This window comes from Anguilla anguilla, chromosome 17 (assembly GCF_013347855.1).
Source record: "Anguilla anguilla isolate fAngAng1 chromosome 17, fAngAng1.pri, whole genome shotgun sequence".
In the NCBI taxonomy this organism is placed as follows: domain Eukaryota; kingdom Metazoa; phylum Chordata; class Actinopteri; order Anguilliformes; family Anguillidae; genus Anguilla; species Anguilla anguilla.
Genome location: NC_049217.1, coordinates 24,853,789 through 24,871,474, shown reverse-complemented (window position 1 = coordinate 24,871,474; position 17,686 = coordinate 24,853,789). Strand labels below are relative to the sequence as shown.

General features: G+C 45.8%; 2 protein-coding genes across 7 annotated transcripts in view; one reads left to right on the top strand and one right to left on the bottom strand.

Annotated features, from left to right (window-relative positions):
• baiap2a (BAR/IMD domain containing adaptor protein 2a) overlaps positions 1 to 5,197 on the top strand; it is a 60,338-nt gene extending 55,141 nt beyond the window's left edge. For 3 of the 6 annotated variants that reach the window (XM_035398781.1, XM_035398783.1, XM_035398788.1), the window contains one exon: positions 5,077 to 5,196. In XM_035398781.1, coding sequence (XP_035254672.1) covers positions 5,077 to 5,146 — 70 coding nt within the window. In that variant the 3' untranslated portion in view covers positions 5,147 to 5,196. Of the gene's footprint in view, positions 1 to 4,087; positions 5,048 to 5,076 lie in introns of those variants that run through there. The other 3 variants (XM_035398782.1, XM_035398784.1, XM_035398786.1) reach the window with 2 other exon arrangements.
• A 2,950-nt stretch (positions 5,198 to 8,147) lies between these two features.
• Positions 8,148 to 17,686, bottom strand: part of LOC118216488 (serine/threonine-protein kinase LMTK1-like) — a 40,205-nt gene continuing 30,666 nt past the window's right edge. The window contains exons 9-13 of the mRNA XM_035397670.1: positions 16,900 to 17,021; positions 16,110 to 16,259; positions 12,482 to 15,947; positions 12,107 to 12,251; positions 8,148 to 11,976 (exon numbers count right to left, since the gene is read on the bottom strand). Coding sequence (XP_035253561.1) covers positions 11,627 to 11,976; positions 12,107 to 12,251; positions 12,482 to 15,947; positions 16,110 to 16,259; positions 16,900 to 17,021 — 4,233 coding nt within the window. The 3' untranslated portion in view covers positions 8,148 to 11,626. The remainder of the gene's footprint in view (positions 11,977 to 12,106; positions 12,252 to 12,481; positions 15,948 to 16,109; positions 16,260 to 16,899; positions 17,022 to 17,686) is intronic.

Here is a 17,686-nt window from a genome sequence, read left to right as displayed (position 1 = left end):
TTTTTGGAGAGATGTCTTGACTTCTGTTGTGGAAGGAGCATTCAGTAAGGCCCATGGCATTACCTCCATAAATGCACCCAAATGCATGCTGTATTATTGACAATGCTGCATTTCTAGGCATACATATGTAATTTCATATGTTACTGTGTTCATGGAAACTTGTCCACATGTTGTCGGTGTTGTGCAAAAAAAAAAAAAAGTCTGTTTACCAACATTTATATCATGACAGTTGCATGGTGTTTTGAACCAGCTTTATTAGTTGTTGAGTTGGGGAGATATTTAGCCTACAGTACACAGTGCTGGTTTGGTACTTTCAATACGTGTTTAAAAAAGAAAGTGACAAAAAAGGGAAATACTTGAGGTTTTTCTTGACACCAGCTGTAATATTTGAGGTTTTTCTTGACACCAGCTGTATGCTGTTATAAAAATTATTTTAGTAAAGTCTACTGAATATGCATGAAATGACATGCTTTAACTTTTTGTGGTGACCTGTGTGAATGTCCCACCCCATTACATCAAAGAAACGGATGTAAACCCAAGGCAATGGTTAAGCGGTGGTTCAGTATAAGCACTATGGCGCTTTGTCTTTGAGTAATTTATTCGTACATTTTTAGCTTTGCCCAGGGTTTCACATTTGTTTCAGTGATCCTCCCCACCTCTTGAATTTCGTTCTCAGAGTTGAGGTTGAAGCGCTGTAGAGTTTAGATCGAAAGTCTATCTAAATCCTGTGTAATGCAAAATGATCTCATTTCAGAGTTTGTGTTTTTGGAGTTTGTGCTTGAACAGCGTTTTTGTTTTCATTCATGGGGCACATCAGATCCATAATCTCATAAGGGTCGTCTGCATTTCGTGTAAAAAAAAAAAAAAAAAAAAAAGATGGAATTGAATTTCTGTGAATATTTTAATGATTACTGACAGGATGACAGACTGTTTAAAAAAAAAAAAAAAAGTAGCAATATCACTTCAGTCTTATTTTTTGCATTTTGAGTTTCTGAAGTTACCTGATGGGACACAAATCCCTGTGACAGCACTGTGCCTAAGAAAATGGAAGAAAGGGTTAGAATCTGCACCTTAAATGCTGCTGAGCCATTGAGTGAAAAGAACCCTTCAGCTTTTAGTATAACTGATCGCTATAAAATTCCCCATCTCTCTATCCCCGCCATGTCCGATCATCTGTCTCTCTGATACACTTAGATTGGCATTCTATAGGCTAACAGAATAAGTGGTTCACTAAGGGGCCTGCAGGGGGCGATGCCCAATGTCAGGTCTACCTTCAGTCTGAAAACAACGTGCGTAGCCTTTTTTTTTTCTGAGCAAACATCACTGGTTGTTTGCGTGTTTAAATTGCTTAGACTTCTTGCACAAAATGATACGTTTGATATTTGTTTATTTTTCACGTTAGCAGATTTTTTTTTTCTGGTGAATTAAAAAAGAAAAAGGAATTCAAAAACCAACAAAGCATTTGCTAACACGTGGATGCTCCAGAGTTAGTGTGCAATGGGAAATAAGGCACGTTGCAATTCGCACTGAAGCTGGCCCTTAGTTTAAACCACCGTCATGCCAGACCCCTCTTCCTTCTTTCATCCACCCCCTCCCCTGCCATCTCTCCTCAGCCCCTCCCCCCAGCCCGCCCCATTTGACGCTCTGCCTGTCGATTGGGACCCCGTGGGGTCTTCCCCTAAACGCTGTCAACTTTCTCCATCTCTGTTTTGATCAATTTAGAGACAAAAGCAATAGAATGGAAACGTATGGGACCTGCCAATGTTTCTTCTTTCTGCACTAGAATAAAGGCCAGGTATGACGCTCTGCCCTCAGAGGGGCGCTCTATCTATTTCTGTATTTATTGATGTCTTTTGTTTTGGAACACACGCCTTTATTATTTTGTTGTAAAGCAAGTTTAAAAAAAAAAAAAAAAAAAAAAAAACATTTTGAAGATGAGGAATCCCACAACAGCGTAAAAACGGTCTTCCAAATGTGCATGCTTTTTTTGGGGAGGGCACCAAAACTGTGTCCAAAAGTGACCTTAATATATATGGTGACATTCTACTAAAAAAAAAGATAATAGTCGTTTCTTTTACCCGGTGAATCTCTTTTTAGGCCGAGGCGAGGCGGCAGACATCTTTGTTATGTGGAGAGCTTTGTCTCTAAATTGATTGACAGGTGCCACATGAAAGGTTCTGGCTGCAGACAGGCAAATCTGTGCAAAAGTTACAGTCTCGCCGAAAGCCATCTTGTCCACAGGTTGGATTACCCTACATCCCTAATTCACCCTAATCCAAAGCCTTACTTAAGCCTACCCACCTCCCCACCCCCCCCCCCCCCCCCCCCCCCACCCCCCCGACCCCACCTCACCCTTCTCAAAAAGAATAAGAGCCTTAATCTAGCCTACATTTACAAAAGTGAATTTCTTATTTAACTGGCTGGAGAGGGGCTCTCCGTGGCGGTTGGCTGTTTTGTGCAGATTTGCCTCTGGCCCTGAGCCCATTCACCCAGTTTAGTTTGTATTTGAAGCTCTGGCACTTTTCTCTTCACACGCAATTTCCGCCCTATCTCGTCTGAAATGGGGTTTGCTGTTTTTTTTGTTTTTTTTGACGTCTTCTTATTTTGTTCCTTTCTTTGTGCTGCTGTTTGTCGCACACTTGGCAAAGTGTTTTGCCGGTCACTGCTGACGTACACACACGTTCCAATCGCCACGCGCACACACATTTGGTGTCGCCTCCCCTGTGTGACGTGGCCGCCGTTCAGAGATTGTTGCATGTGTCTGTGAGCAGGCGACGGCTCCACTCCCCTCAAACCCCCCCCCCCCCCAAACTTCTGGCCCTGACACTCAAGTGACATACAGTTTTATCTCAGCTGCATGCAGTCCTCTGAGTGCTGTGTCCTCTTGCGTGTGTGTGTGTTTGTGTGGGTGTCCTCGTGTGTGCACATGTATATCCTGTGAGTGTGTGTGTGTGTGTGTGCGTGCGCGTGCGTGAGCGCGTCTGTATGCCTGCTTGCTTGCCTTTCCTCTGTTTTGGACTTGTGTCTTATTTTTAATGTTGTTGCTGTTTTTTGCTTTTATTTGGTTGAAACACACTGTGAATAGTTTGCGTCATGGGCTTTGGCTGTATTTTTAATTAAGCCAAGGCGTACAGAACTTCTGTAACTGAGTGGATTACCATATATTAGATACAGGGTAAGTTTATTATTTTCATGTAAAAAAATAATAATGTGGAGATTCAACATTAAGATTATACTGTGGTCTCCTTGACTTCACAACCCTGAGCTATAGTTCTAGCTCTGGTTGAAATGACGCCTCAGATGTACCCTCATCGTAAGAGTAAATCATATACATGTTATGTCTTGTGTCTTTTAAGGCTGTAAATGCAGATCTTATTAGTGGTAATGAGACATTTCATCAACACTGCAAACCTCTCGCTCATCATGAGGGTTGGGTGGGGTCATTAGAGGGTAGAGATGATTATCATCTATTCATGGATCAGTGGAACAGCTGTGGGTGTGTTCATTGCATGTCTTATTGCATACTGTAGCAGAAATGACAGAGAATAGCTTTGTGTCACCATACTTAAGAATTGACTTAAAAGAAGAAGCTACAAAAAGGGTAATTATTTTTAACTATTCTGTGGTAGATTTCCCACCAATTGTGGATATGAAACCTTACTCTTCTGATATATTCTTGGCGTATTTGGATTCCTTTAGTTTACAGTCATATGGAATATTTAGGATTTTTTCTTTCTCACATTTGCACGTAAAAGTCAGAACACATATTCCAGATACATCTGTAAATATAAGACAAAGGTGAGCTTGTTGGCCACTATTTTCAAAAGTGAGCTGAATATATTTGAAGTGACAGTTCTTGAAACAAGTCACAACAGTTGATTGCAGAGGAAATGAAGCAGGAGTAGGCATAGTCTCCTCTCCAGAGCACACTTTGCAGGCTGTGCTCATCTTTTTATAGTTCCTTGCATTTTGTCTTGATGAACTTGTGCTAAACTAACCAGAGGAGCCAATTCTTGCTTTTGGAGATTAAATACACGTCTGTGGCAAATCCAGAGCAACAAACCCATGGCCTGTTTTTACCTTCCAGCGGTCCAGAGTTATCCAAGTTCTGAGTGACAAGGAACCCCTCCCCCTCCCCCACCCCGTAAGTGACCAGTCTCCATTGCCATTGTCATGTAGCTAGCCAATCATACTCTCTCCCTCTTTTGCTCTTTCTGCTGTCATTGGCTGTCGAGCTTCACCAGTGGGGGCAGGGCTTGGATGCGCTTCATTTTCTGGCCTGTGGCCTTTCTGGATGGGTGTTCAGTGATTGGTGATTGGTGATTGGTGATTTCAGGTGTACCTGTGAACGAAACCGAGGGGGTCACTGGTTGTTACCTTAGATGCTTTGGAGGTGTGGGGGCACTATTGGTGAGGAAGTGAGTCTCGATGAACGTCATAATTGGTGGGGCTACCACGTGCTGCCAATCACCGGCTCTTATGAACCAATGAAAATGCTTTCTAGAGCAAAGCACGATGACGGGTTCCAATAAGTGAGCGGCTGATGGCACTCCATAGCTTTGCCCATTTTGCAGTTCATGAAGGTGGTTTCTCACATGACTGGATAAAGCCATCTGAGCTGATCTTGGTAGAAATGCGAAACTAACCATGCATGTCCACCATCTCAAAGCAAATCAAAGCAGCTGATGACTTGTCTAATTACCAGTAGATTTTAAATTGTTCTTTTTTTTTCGTTTGCATGCTTGCTTGTACACACACACTATCACGAAGATCAAAGCCTCTTGTAAATGTGTAAACCGCATGTCACGTGTACAGGTGAGTTACGTAAATGGTTGCAGCTCAAGGCTCGGAAGTGCAGAGGTTCCATTTTAGTTCCCACCGCGGCGAGGCTGGGGTTTCCCTCCTGACCCCAAAAGACGGAAGGGTCCCGGCCTCTCTCCTTGCCTTAATCCACTGGGACTGAAACCCTGGAGCCTGGGCGCTGCCCCCCAAAAGAACTAACGCTCACTGTTCCTCCCTCCATCTCAACCCCCCCTCCCCCTCCCTCCTCCCCCTCCCCCCCCCCCACACCTGCAGTGACCCCTTTCTGGAGCTCAGTATCAGGTCAGCCTTCCACGATGATCGTTCCGCCCCCATCTTCTATTAGAGGGGTCATCCTCCACTCACAAAACCAAGGCTCCTGTTGGGGGGAGGGGGGGGGGGGGGGCAGGTGTTTTGGGGGGTTGGGGGTGAATTGCCTCCCGCCTCCCCCACCCTCTCATGACCACATGCCCTGAGGACCTTGCCCCCCCCCCCTCCCCTCCGCCTTCTCAACTTCAAGGCCCGAATGACGGCGCTGCCTCAAGCTTCTTCGCCTGAGAACGGAGCGCGGAGGAACAGACGCGGTCCACTCTTTACACAAAGCGCGCGTTCATAGGGCCGCCACAAGGCGCGCAGCATAGCACCTTTACCGTCCTGGCGCACAGCGCCCCCCACAGCCCATTTATTGCCATTGCGCTGTGTTGTTACACTGTCCTTCTCAAAAGCGTTGCGTTCTCTCTCTCGGGATCGTTTCACACTGACGCTGATGTTATGACGTGTTTGTGAAGGTGCTATGGCGGCAGCTTGGAGGCATTATGAATGTGCTTTCTGTAACGTGAGACCCAAATGCACTAAAGTGCGTTAAAAGTGTATAAATACTCTGTACGGTATGCATTCTTACAAAGCTTTATGTTGAGGATAGCTCATGCTGTTTGCTATTACTGTTTGTGTTCCTGTTGGATTTTTGATTATTTGATCTGTGTTTGACAGACAGCTTTTTACACCATAGACTTTGTTTCCAGAAGTTATTGCACACACATGTAAGTGATAGGAAAAGGTTAAAATGTTTTTTCTTTCTTTCAGCAGTCATTTGCATCAATTCTGTCAATAACTTTACATCTCTACTCATTTTTAAAATGTGTGACGCTTCATTATAAACTTTTAGGTTTTAGCACAGTTGCGACTGGAGACAGTTAAATGAACCTGTATGTCTCCAGGTAAAAAAGAAAAACTTTTAGATTTTCTTATGCTGTAGGAGTTTGAAAGTTTTATACAAATACTGCAATGATTTAAAACATTTTGTCTTTCAATTGACAAAGTTATTTACGATTGTATAACTCTGTGTACTGCTGTTAATATTGTTGATGCTGTTGTTCTGATTAGGCTTTAATGCCTACACACAGTTTCAAGACATTTGCGAGAGAAATGAATTTTCCATTCAAACAAATGAGGGCACACCTGGGGTCAGTCAGAATTGAGTAATTTCTATTTAATACACTGATCTTTCTTTTCTCGACAGTTTAATTGAATGAATAACTTGTAATGAGTGACTCTTTATATGGGGTATAATACTATCAAGTGATATAATTTCACGCTCAAAGACAGTTTTGGCTGTGTGCTTATACGTGTATATACGCCACTGTGTGTTTTTTTTTTTTTTTTAATGAACCGGGATTTCTTATCAATCGGCGGTACTAGGCGGTTGTCTCTGCAGGAGCGTTTGTACAATTAGCCCATTCTATGTATATACCTTTACGCTTAGCCATGCTGGCTTAAGTTACGAAAATGTTTAACGATTATTACTCTCGAATCAGGGGTGGTACGACAGATGTAGATTTTGGTTTTTGGACCGCTCATATATTGGCTTTTAGACACTTAAGAAGTGACAGAGGGGTTCGTATCGGACGTCGGTGTCATTTGTTGTTGGTTTACCCAGAATATAGGCCCTATTAAACAGAAAATGCAATAATGCGATGTAAGATTGTTGGAACATTACGGATGCTACAGCCAAATTCGTGTGTACCTCAGCAATCTCCGTCTGTGGATGTAGTGAAATCTCCAAAAGATTTAGCCGGCAAGATCCTCCGCTCGCCTTGCTGCATTGCCTAATTGCATTAAATGCTGGACCGATGCGGTGCACATGCGGCGAAGCGTTTGAACGAGACAGCATTCCATTCCGCAAAGTTTCTATATCGCCCTTGCGTAGACGTGAAGTTGAGGGAGCGTCCATGTGTTCAACTGTGCCTTCCACTGCAGTTGTTGGTTTTCCGTGCGTTCGCGGATTTGAAAAAAAAAAAAAAAAAAAAGCCCATGTATTCTGACTAGAAATAGACGGGAGGAACCAAAGCACAAAATAACCAAAACTGCAACTTGCTTTGATGACATCTGATACTGTGTTAATGTGTTATTAGTAGTCTTATTATTTGTTAAGTATTATAGTTTTTTCCTTTGCTTACTGGAAAATAGAAAATATAAAGAACTGTTGAAAATCTTATAGTATAGCCTACTACTATGTTAAGGTTTTTTTTTTTTCATTTTGTTCATGTTTATATAGTACGAACGAAAGGACGAAGAACGCTTTCGGGTTTTTGTGTTTGTGAGTAAATATGGCTTAATTCCTTGTCACGCAACTATGCGTAAATAATGGCACTTAATAACGGCATTTTCACTGCATTTAACATTGTATTATTGAAAATAGAATAACATTTAGGCTAGACTGTAGCGGAATTTGCAACAGATAGCAGTGGCGTTAAGGTAAAGGTAAAAGGTTCGAGTGTTAGAAACTGTGCAGGTTGAAAAAAAAAAAAAAAAAAAACAGTACACCGGATACTAAATGATCGGCGTCGCGTCGTTTATGTGTGTATGCGAAACAGAACGTTCCTTTTGTGTTTTCGTGTGTGCATTTGGATATGCCTGCGTGTGGAGAAAATTGATTGAGAAATACAATTTGTTCGTTAATATTAGGACAAGAAATGGCCATAGAAATTTGAAATGTTATTTTTTATAAATGATGCGTGTGCGTGCGTGCGTGCATACGTGTGCGTGTGTATTAAAAGGCCAGGCAGTTTAAACGGATTTTTAAGGTTTCCTGTTTTGTATGCACTTCCCTTCTTTCTTGGCAGTTTCAGTTGTTCTGTGTACCCATGTGCTGTAAAAACTCCTGAATTGCTCTGTATAAAATGGAACAAAATAAAGTTGATGAAACTATGTCTCATCTCTGCAAAAATATAGGCCTACACATGTAACAGCGGATCATTTATATAACTAGATACATGGCCCACTCATACTGCTAAAAAGAGCATTAATATAAAAAGAGTTTTTATAAAGTCATTAAGCCTCAGAAAAACTTGGACATTAAAAAACCTTATTTGATTTATTGTTTTTTTTTTATGGTACAGTAGTTGTGTAATTGGTGGATGTTGGAGAGCACCTATCAGGTGACTCAGAGAATAATGTCACAATTGGTGCAAGGCCAAAAGATGCTCAATTAAGTCCACTTCCTGTTATTTGTGAAGCAGTACTAGAAATCCAGTGCACTACTCTGTAGTCACATCCCTTTGGCAACAATGAACTTGCAATGTGTGGCATTCTTCCTTGAATAGGCTTAAAATCTATGCTTAAAACTCTGAAGTAGTACAGAGGCACTGCCTAATTCAAATTATGTCCCGACTCAGAGATTGGAGAATGCTGTAAAACAACAAATCCAGAAATGTTGATTTGAGGTAATGGATTTGCGGACTCCAAACCAAAATCTAAGCGACAGACCATGCACCTGGCTGGCAGAAGCTATGTTTCTGACCTACAGCAAAATCAAGCCATTGCCTCATAATGCGTAAAGGTTACATTTACATGTAAATTAATCTGTTACTGAGGGTAACAATGGGTTTACAACCCAGATATAACCAATTCACAGTTTACTTGTGATTACCATTATGAAAAAGTAGCATGTGCAAATATATGCTAAAATGTGAAGGCCAGAATATAAGGAATACAGTAATATCCACCAGATATGTATGTTAATAATATATTGTTGCCACTGTACATTTAATACTATTTGTACTTGGTGTATTCAGTATGTGGAAATACTATATATTATATATATTGGCAATTTAACTATATTCAGTGGTATATTCCTGATATATTTCATATTTTAGCATATATTATTGTGAGAAAAATCTGTTCAACAGAGAGACAGAAACACTGTCATTACAACTGCTACATAAATAGCTCCCAAACAGATAATTAATAATCTCCATACAATTGCCATTTGTAGTATAATATCTGCATTGGCAATGGAGCCATTCTACGGCAAATTATGCACTAATAAATTCTCTACATCGTAATTAGCTGTACATCTAAATTCACTGTACTGTGTCTTCAAATTTAGATTCTGTCTTTCATCCCTTCTCCAAAAATGGCTTTGCTGTTACAAGAAAAAAAAAATTGAAAAACAGTCCTATGCCTAAAACCAATGTGATTCCACAGATATGTTATGTCCATTCCACGAGGCATGACTGTTGGTCATTGAATGAGTACTTTGATAGACCGATTTAGGGCCGATTCACTATTAAACCACGACGTGACAGAAATGCTAAGTCCCACACTCTGGAAAGCGTTCTGTTCATTTTCTTCAGACAGAGTGCTTGCATCTCCATGGAGATGGAGCCCAAGAAAATGCGACTCTTAACAGGATGTTTACCAATCCAGTTTCCTGGAGTCACAGAACAAACATTAGCTCATCTAAAAAAAACAAAAAAAACCTCCTCCATGGTTGATCTGTGGGAAGCTCAATCCATATCATCATATAAAACAACTTACAGCACCTCTACCAAGCCTCTTAAAAAGAGCACGCCTTCTTTCCATTTGGGCCACGGTCATATTGTGGGGAATGTGGTATAACAACAGGATGTTAATAATGATGACAGTAACAGGAGCCGGGGTGGGTGGGGGGGCATCCTTGTCATGGTAACCAGTGGCTCTCCTCTCACCCCACTCTCTGACTCCTGGAGTTCAAGCACTTGCTGCCAGGCAAGAAATCAGGGTAAGTTGTTTTTTTTTTCCAGTTCTGTTTATAACCATACTAAAGAGTATAAGCTGGCAAGACTGGAAGAGTATAGTGATTCTTGAAAGTCAACAGCCACAATTCACTCTGACTTCACACATACATACACTCCAGTTGAAATGTTTTTTCCCCTCATCTGTGTTAGAAAGTTGAGTCAGAGTGTACGCTCCCCCCAGTTGATATTCCTCGTTTCAGTTCAGTGAACCGCATTGATCACATACCATTTTTCGGGAGATAAGTCAGCACCCCTCCTACCCTCGGTTGTCAGGGCTGTCTCTTGTTTTTCTTCTCTTTTTATGATGGGTGGAGGGTCTTTGAGTTCACACAGCAGCATTGGGTGTGACCACAACTGGGTGTTGTATACACAGGCTCCAGCACTATAAAGCATCAGTGGCCTGCTGTAACAGTCTCTTATAAGGTCTGACCAGTGAGCATTAGGGGAGGACCAACGACTGACCAATGAGCACATGGACGGACCACGGTGACCATTAAGTTGAAGCAGCAAACAAATTCATCCTTGTGTTGGTTTGTTTGGTTTTTGTCCATTACACAAAAAGGTGACCTACAGCAAAGGTGCTTCAGTGCTGAAAGCAACATGTAAGTTATATTTTTAATGTAACTTTCTACATATACACATATGTGTGTGTGTGTGTGTGTGTGTGTTTGTGTGTATATATGCATATAGTTTACATGTATTTCTGTATAATTTATAGATTTCCCTTTTATTTTTCACTTTGTTGCCAACGTCATAATGAGTCCGTCATCCCAACAGTTTTGTGGTGTTGTGGAGGTGCTCCCTATAGCGTTACGAGGCACTGTCAGAAAAGGTCACTGAGGTTTGGGGAACCCCCGTGTCGACAATAAAAAGAAAAGCTGAAGGCAGTGTGTCTGCGAAAGTAAGACACGGGGCACCCTCACACGCACACACGTATGCGCACACATTCATACTCACACACTTCTCCCTCGCTGTCTCTCCCCACCTTTGCAGTTTCCTACACAGCAGATTCAGAGCCATTATTCACTGGACATGGCTGGAAGGGGTTAGGGTCAAAGGTCAAATTCTGGCTAAACTAAGATTAGAAAGGAGACCTATCAACAAGAAGTTCCATTCCTTAATGCTTTCGCATTTCAACAAGATATTGCCTCTGTCAAACATTGCTTACGATTGGAGCTCATCAGACTAGCATCACCTTCATGCCTCAAGCCCAAGTCATTTGAATGAGAAGTAATTTCCAAACCACAAAACCAAAATATCTGAATATGAAATTAATATTTATGAAGAGGACACCACGTCAGCCAAAGCTGTTTTTAACACACTTGTATGTCACGTGATAAGTGTGAATAAATTATTTTCTAGAAATTGGAACTGTCATGGGACAGCACTTCTGCTGCTTCATTCAATTCTTGACCATTTTAATGGAGAACTTGTTCAAATGTTTCAAAAGGTTTGAAAACAATTCTGGTCTGACTTGCTCCATTAATTTTCAATAAGTTTATACTTTATATCTGGTTGAAATGAGGAATTTCTGAAGAATGGTAATTCCTGCGATGTAAACCTCCTTTGTTAAAATCACATAAAGTGTGGCTGGCATAGTAACGGAAGGGGGTCACTCTGTGAGAGGCACAGGGGTGGACAAGTCATTTCAGGGTATGTGTTGGGCACTGGGTTTCTGACTGCAAGGATTGCGGTTTCACGTTAGAAACGGCGGTGGGTGAGGGGCACTGGTACGAAGGGCTCGTGTGATGTCAGGAGAGGCAAGGTCGTCAGTTTTGAAACTGATCTCCACCGGAGTTAACGTCGGAGTCAGACACGTGGGTGATGGAAAAACGTGAGACACTGAAGCGGGAAAAGGGTGTCGCCAGTGCAGCCGGCGGGGTCACTGAGGCCTCAGGGGACGGGGTGGGGGCTTCAGGGGATGGGCTGAGGGCCTCAGGGGACGGGCTGGAGGCCTCAGGGGACAGGCTGGGGGCCTCAGGGGTTAGGCTGGGGGCCTCAGGGGTTGGGCTGGAGGCCTCAGGGGTTGGGCTAGGTGCCTGGGGCTCCACAGAATCTGGCAGGATAGATGAGGGACCAGACACCAAGGGGAAATCATCTTCCCATTCAAACCCTCCACCTGTGTACAGAGAAGGCGGTGTCAACATTCAAATCTCTACAGATCAAAGCCTGCATTGGATGTAAAGGCTGAGAAATCTCTGCAAGTACACTTCACAAAGCTTCTCACTCCACCCCAACCAAGCTCTTACTCTCTTCTGAAATGTTGCCATCGGAAGAGTCATCAGATGCACTGAGCCTCTCCTGGGGGCGTGTCTCTGTGCCCTCTGTACACTGCCCAGCAGGCTCCACCCCGGGTGGGAAGCCTTGTTCTGCCAGCTCCTGGGTGGGGCTCTCCTGCAGGGAGAGTTAAACAAATTGAACTGAGAACAGATGTCACTCTGGCTGAATACAGAGCAAGAGACCAATCGGAGTCTGAGCAGGAGCAAGTCTAACCAATTACATCAATTAGGCGCTGCACAAAGCCTGTCCAATCAGGGACAAGGTAGAACTGCTCACTGACTGTTCGTGGACTTTAATTGAACTATATGACATTTCCCAGGTCAGGAAAACATAAGGAGACTTACCTGGTCGAACAGGTAGACGGTGACATCGTCGAAGAAGGAGACGGCCTTCTTCCTGTGCTCCAGCTCATCGCAGAAGGACTCGGTGAGCAGCGTGGGCATCCTAAGCAGGCTGCGCAGGTGACGAGCGTCGCTGCAGTCGCTCACCACCACGGGCACTGCCTGGCACTCCTCCTCACTCTCCTCACTGGGCTCCTGCACATTGTAGCTGCGCAACTCCTCGTCCGACTCCTCGCTGTCCTCCGAATCCCTGTCCTCCCAGTCCGCCTCATCCCCATCTCCGTCCCCACCTCCTGGGAGCAAAAGCCCCCCACCTTCTGCTGGGAGGAGGCTAGGAGGAGACGACGAGGAAGAGGAGGCAGTGGAAGGGGAAGGGATGTCAATTGCCTCTGGGAAAGCATCCCCTTTGTTTAAGTCTGCATCTTCCTGTTGCTCCTCGTCCATATCGTCCTCCTCTAAATCTTCCATCACCTCCTCCCAGATGTCATCATTGCCTCCCCCTGTGGAGTCCTGGCCTTGTTCCTTTTCTTTGTCCCCACTCTCAACTACCTTGATCGTTTCTGCACCGTCACATGTCTGCGGTTGGGCTTCGGGATCACCTGAAGCCTTTTCACCGGTGTCACCGGTGGCACAGGACTCCTGCAGCGTGGATGAGCTTGCAGAGAGAGCGGAGGAGGCAGAGGACGATGAGGAGGCGGAGGAAGGAGAGGGTGAAGAGGAACATTCAGAAGCAGGCTCCTCCCCTGAGTGCTCAGGGTCCAGCCCCAGGCCCTCATCCTGAGAGGACTCTTTGGTCAGGCAGCCCCCCATCTCAGGGGGTGATGGTGAAAGCGTGGAGAGGACTGGGCCGATGGGAGAGTCACCTGGTCTGGGCTCAGACCGTGACCCTTCCGGGGACATCTTCCCCGTGTCCCTCTCAAAGATGGTCCTGATCTCCTCTGGACCAGGGAGATGTTTCCCCCCTACCTCCTTCTCCAGGGGAGGGTCAAGCCCCTCCCTCCTCACAGACCGTGTGAGGTCCCCTTTTTCAGCCTCCTCCCCCGGAATCTCTGGGAACTCTCCTCCAGCTTCATCACAGGGAAACCTCTCGTTCTCAGTGTCATAGTCAGAGAAATAAGCCGAGTCCCTGTATGGATTCTTCCCACTAAGCTCAGTAAGTTCTGGTTCACTGTTGCTAGGCAGTGTCACAGGTGAGACTTTGTCTACAACATCCACCTGCAGGACCACCTCATCCTCGGACCCCCCCAGCTCTGGACCTTTGGTGAGGGGGACCTTTCCTGATGGTGGGGTAAATCCCTCTAGGTCTCGGGACTCAGGTGGCTCTTTCGGGATGAATTCGGGGGACTCATTGTTCTCCGTGTCATACCCGCTGTCCAGAGCTTTGGGCTGGGTGGAGGAATGGAAGGAGGCAGGGCTGAACGCCTCACAGGAGCTGGTGGTAGAGGTCAGCTCCATAGAGTCCACGGAGTCCGGAGTCACTGCTTGTTTCTGCAGTGGCCCAAGGGGCAGGACCTCCACTCGTTCCATTGGCAGGGCCACGAAAACACCTGAGGCAACATCCAAGACAATGTCGTCATAGTCCTCGATGTCCACCATTCTGACGCTGGAGCAGCTGGTCACTGCCCCACTGTCTGCCTCCGACAGGGCTGCATGGCGGGGTGGTCTTTTCCCTGAGGGGGCTGGAACCTTGGCAACTGCAACTCTGCTCAAATGCATCTCCTGTGTCACCACCCCCTTTTCGTATAATACTCCACTCACAGATGTGTCAGAGTTCTTGTCCCACAGCTCTGAGTCCGTCTCAGTTTTTGACAAGATGCCACCCCCCCTAGTTGAGGAGCACACATCCTCTTCCTCTCCCATCCTCAGGATGTCTGCTTCTTTAAGGCCTCTGTCTCTCACCATAGCACCTGTGGGCAGGTCCAGAAAAGAGGGGCTCTCTGTAGTTGGGCGACATTCGTGAGGTGGTGCTTCATCGTCCCCGACCTCAAAGCACATATTGACATACGTACAATGTTCAGTAGGTGATGTCAAAGGGTGGCGTTTATGGGGGGATACAAAGTTATCATCATCCACACCTTCTGAGTAGGCACTGGTCTGGTAAGTGTTCTGCGTTGGGCTCTCCTTCGCAGTCCTCATATCTGGCCATGCATCCGTGGAAGGCTTGCCAGTGCAGTGCAAGTCCATGCCCACTGGTGGTCCCCGGGCAAAGGTCAAGCTGTTGTTGTTAGCGGAGTGGTTTGAGGCCCAGCTGTGGGTCTCCCTGTCCGAGAACAGGTCCGCCTCATCCCCTGTAGCGTGGTCACGGTGCTGCCGCCGCCACCCACCGGTGACTGCGCCGTCCTCCGTCTCAATCTCGATTCTGATAGAGCAAGTGGCAGACACTGCATGGTTGTGGTGCTCGCCGTCAGTGGTCTGACTGCCCGTGGGTTCACAGCTGTCCTCCACATCAAGGTCATGGTGCCCTGTGCAGGGGCTGCTGAGTGACGGGGAAGTGCTCAGGGGGCTTTCGGGCTCTCCCTGTGCCCGAGGAGGACTGGGTGATCCCCAGCTCCCTCGTAGGACCCCAGGAGGGGTCCCCTTCATTACGGGAAGGCCTCTACCCGGTGAGAGCAAAGGTGAGCGCTCATAGTAGAAGCTCCCTCGCTCCTCGTAGGAGAAGCATTGTCCTGACTCCCATGCTCCCATGGGGCTCCCCCCAGCTGCGGCCTGGCCCAGAAGGGGCTCCATGGTAAGCGAGACGGCTGGGCTGGCGTCTGAGTCATAGGCAGCAATGGCAGCCTTGTGAGCATCAGCCAGCCAGTAGGACCCTGGTGCGTGGTCTTCTGCATTCGCGTCCCTGTCGTAGTCCCCACCCTCAAATTCAGGGCTGTGGTCCAACTGACCAGCGCTCTCCATGGGCTCCTCAATGCGGATGTAGTATTCACTGCTCACAGAGGGGCTGTGGGCACTCAACACGGGGACCACCCCAGGTGTGTGCAGGGGCTTGGGCTCGTAACAGGAAGGGGAGACGCCCAGGTTAAGCCCCTCCCCACCATCACCATCCCTGCTCCCGCCTTCAGGGGGGTAGTAGATGTCCTGGTAGTGGGGGTTCCCCTGGCCCAAGGGCCCACTGGTGGAGGCGGTGTGGAAGGGCCTCTCTGGCCCCGCCTCCTCCCATTTGTATTCAAAGCTGAGCCCGTGGCTGCTCTCAGTGACTGTCAGTATGTCGTCCCCCGGCTCACCATGGAAACCATCACCAGTGGCGAAGTGCTCCAGGAGGGGAAAGGAGGAGGAGGAGGAAGAGGAAGGGGCAGGCTCTACGGCAGAAACGCTGTGGCCCATGCCCGGCCGGAGGGAGTTCCAGCGGCTCTCAAAGTCCTCCTCTGGCTCGCTCGAACCCTTGGCACACAGGTAGCTCAGCAGCAGGTGGACCTCCTCCATGCTTGGCCTCTGTTCTGGCTGAAGCCAGCAGAACTGCATGACCTCATACCTGAGAAAGACGGAAAGAGAGATTGAGAAAGAGAGGACGGGGGAGGAAGAACGAGATTGAGAGGAGCAGCGAAGAAGCAAGAGAATGACACGGAAGGCTGGGGAGCCGAGAAAGACTGTTGCTGATTGGTCAGTGTGCAGGGGCAAATGGGTAATGGCTCACCAGCGCTCAGACAGGGGTACTTTCAGTAGTGGCTTTGGCAATTTGAGCTGCTGCTCCTTCACGGCGTAGGTCAGCACCTGTCTGTCAGTGTAGTGTCGGTAAGGCTGGTTTCCCAACTCAAACATCTCCCAGATTGTCACCCCCAGAGACCTGTAACATCGAAGAGACTCTCTCAGTTCTCTGTTTTTTTTTTTTAGCACAAACTATACTTATTCCATTCTTATTTTAAGAATGCAGCTCACCCAAACACTATGCACATGCAGTGCATATATGCGTATAATTCCCTTCATATAAGTGAGTAGCAATATTTTTTGATGTGCTCCAGAAACAGTGCTGATTCCTCCCAGGCTACTCCCAGTTATTTCACATGGCCTTGGGTCCATTTCAGAAGGCATTCATACATTCATATGGATGTACATTGTGATCTTTCAGTGGTGTTTTTGTCTGGTGTACTGTACATTTGAATAGTTTGTAGAATATGTAACAGTGATCTTTTTTTGGTTTGCTGCGTACATGTCCATTGGTTGTTATGGTCCTGTGCTGAATATAATGGTACAACAGTGAACCCTCTGGGCTTGTGACACGTACAACAAAAATACCTTCACAAACAATGGTGAGATCATTTGAGAGCGTGGAAGAGGGTACAGTGCCCGATTCACAGTGTTAAAGGAGGAGGGCACAGTGCTTGATTCACAGCGTTAAAGGAACAGCGATGTCATTGTTTTCCACCGCAGCATGAGAACCAGCTGTGGGCCAGTGCCAGATGGTTGCCATGGTGACCGTTCCTTACCAGACATTGCTGGACTTCGTCTGGTCCACCACCAGCAGGTTGCCGTGGACTTCGTCGATGAGTTCCGGGGCAATCCAGCGCAGTGGCACCCACAGCTGGTCTGGGGTCACAAAGTAGTCCTCCTAACAGGGGGTGAGGGGGGATTAATGGTACAGGGTTACCATTGTTTTATAGCAGTGGTTCCTAACCACTAAGGATATATTGGGTAACTCCCAGTATATCAGCAGAACTGATAGTCATGAATATAACTATTTGGTACCCACAAAGCAGCTACCATAGCCTTTTACCAATTTAAATTGGTAAAAGTAGCATGAAGCGTGGATCTATGATTTCCTGAGCCTTTGCTCGATGTGGATTCATAAGAAAACAAGTCCAGATAATAAATTAGCAGCATGGAATTTGCAAAAAAATATTTACAGTGCCCCACCAAACATGAATCAGAAACAGAAAAATAAGGGGCGAAATAACAAAAAAAGAGAGAACTAGAGAGTTAGATTTAGATATTTAGTCTAAATTATTTACAATGTTGTAGGAACAAAATAGCAAAGGACAAACTAATGTCGGCTACGCTAAAAGCCAATACACACGTTTGAGCGGTCAGAACCTCCAGTATCAGCCTACTGGTATAAATCCTTTAGATGTAACATCATAATTGCAACATCCAGCTCGTTTATTTCCCCATCTAAATGTGCATTGCGGTATTAATATATTTCTTAACGTTGGTATAATTGTATTATACCCACGGTACTTTTCATTCTCCCGGAAGTGATTGGTGGCGTGAAACCAA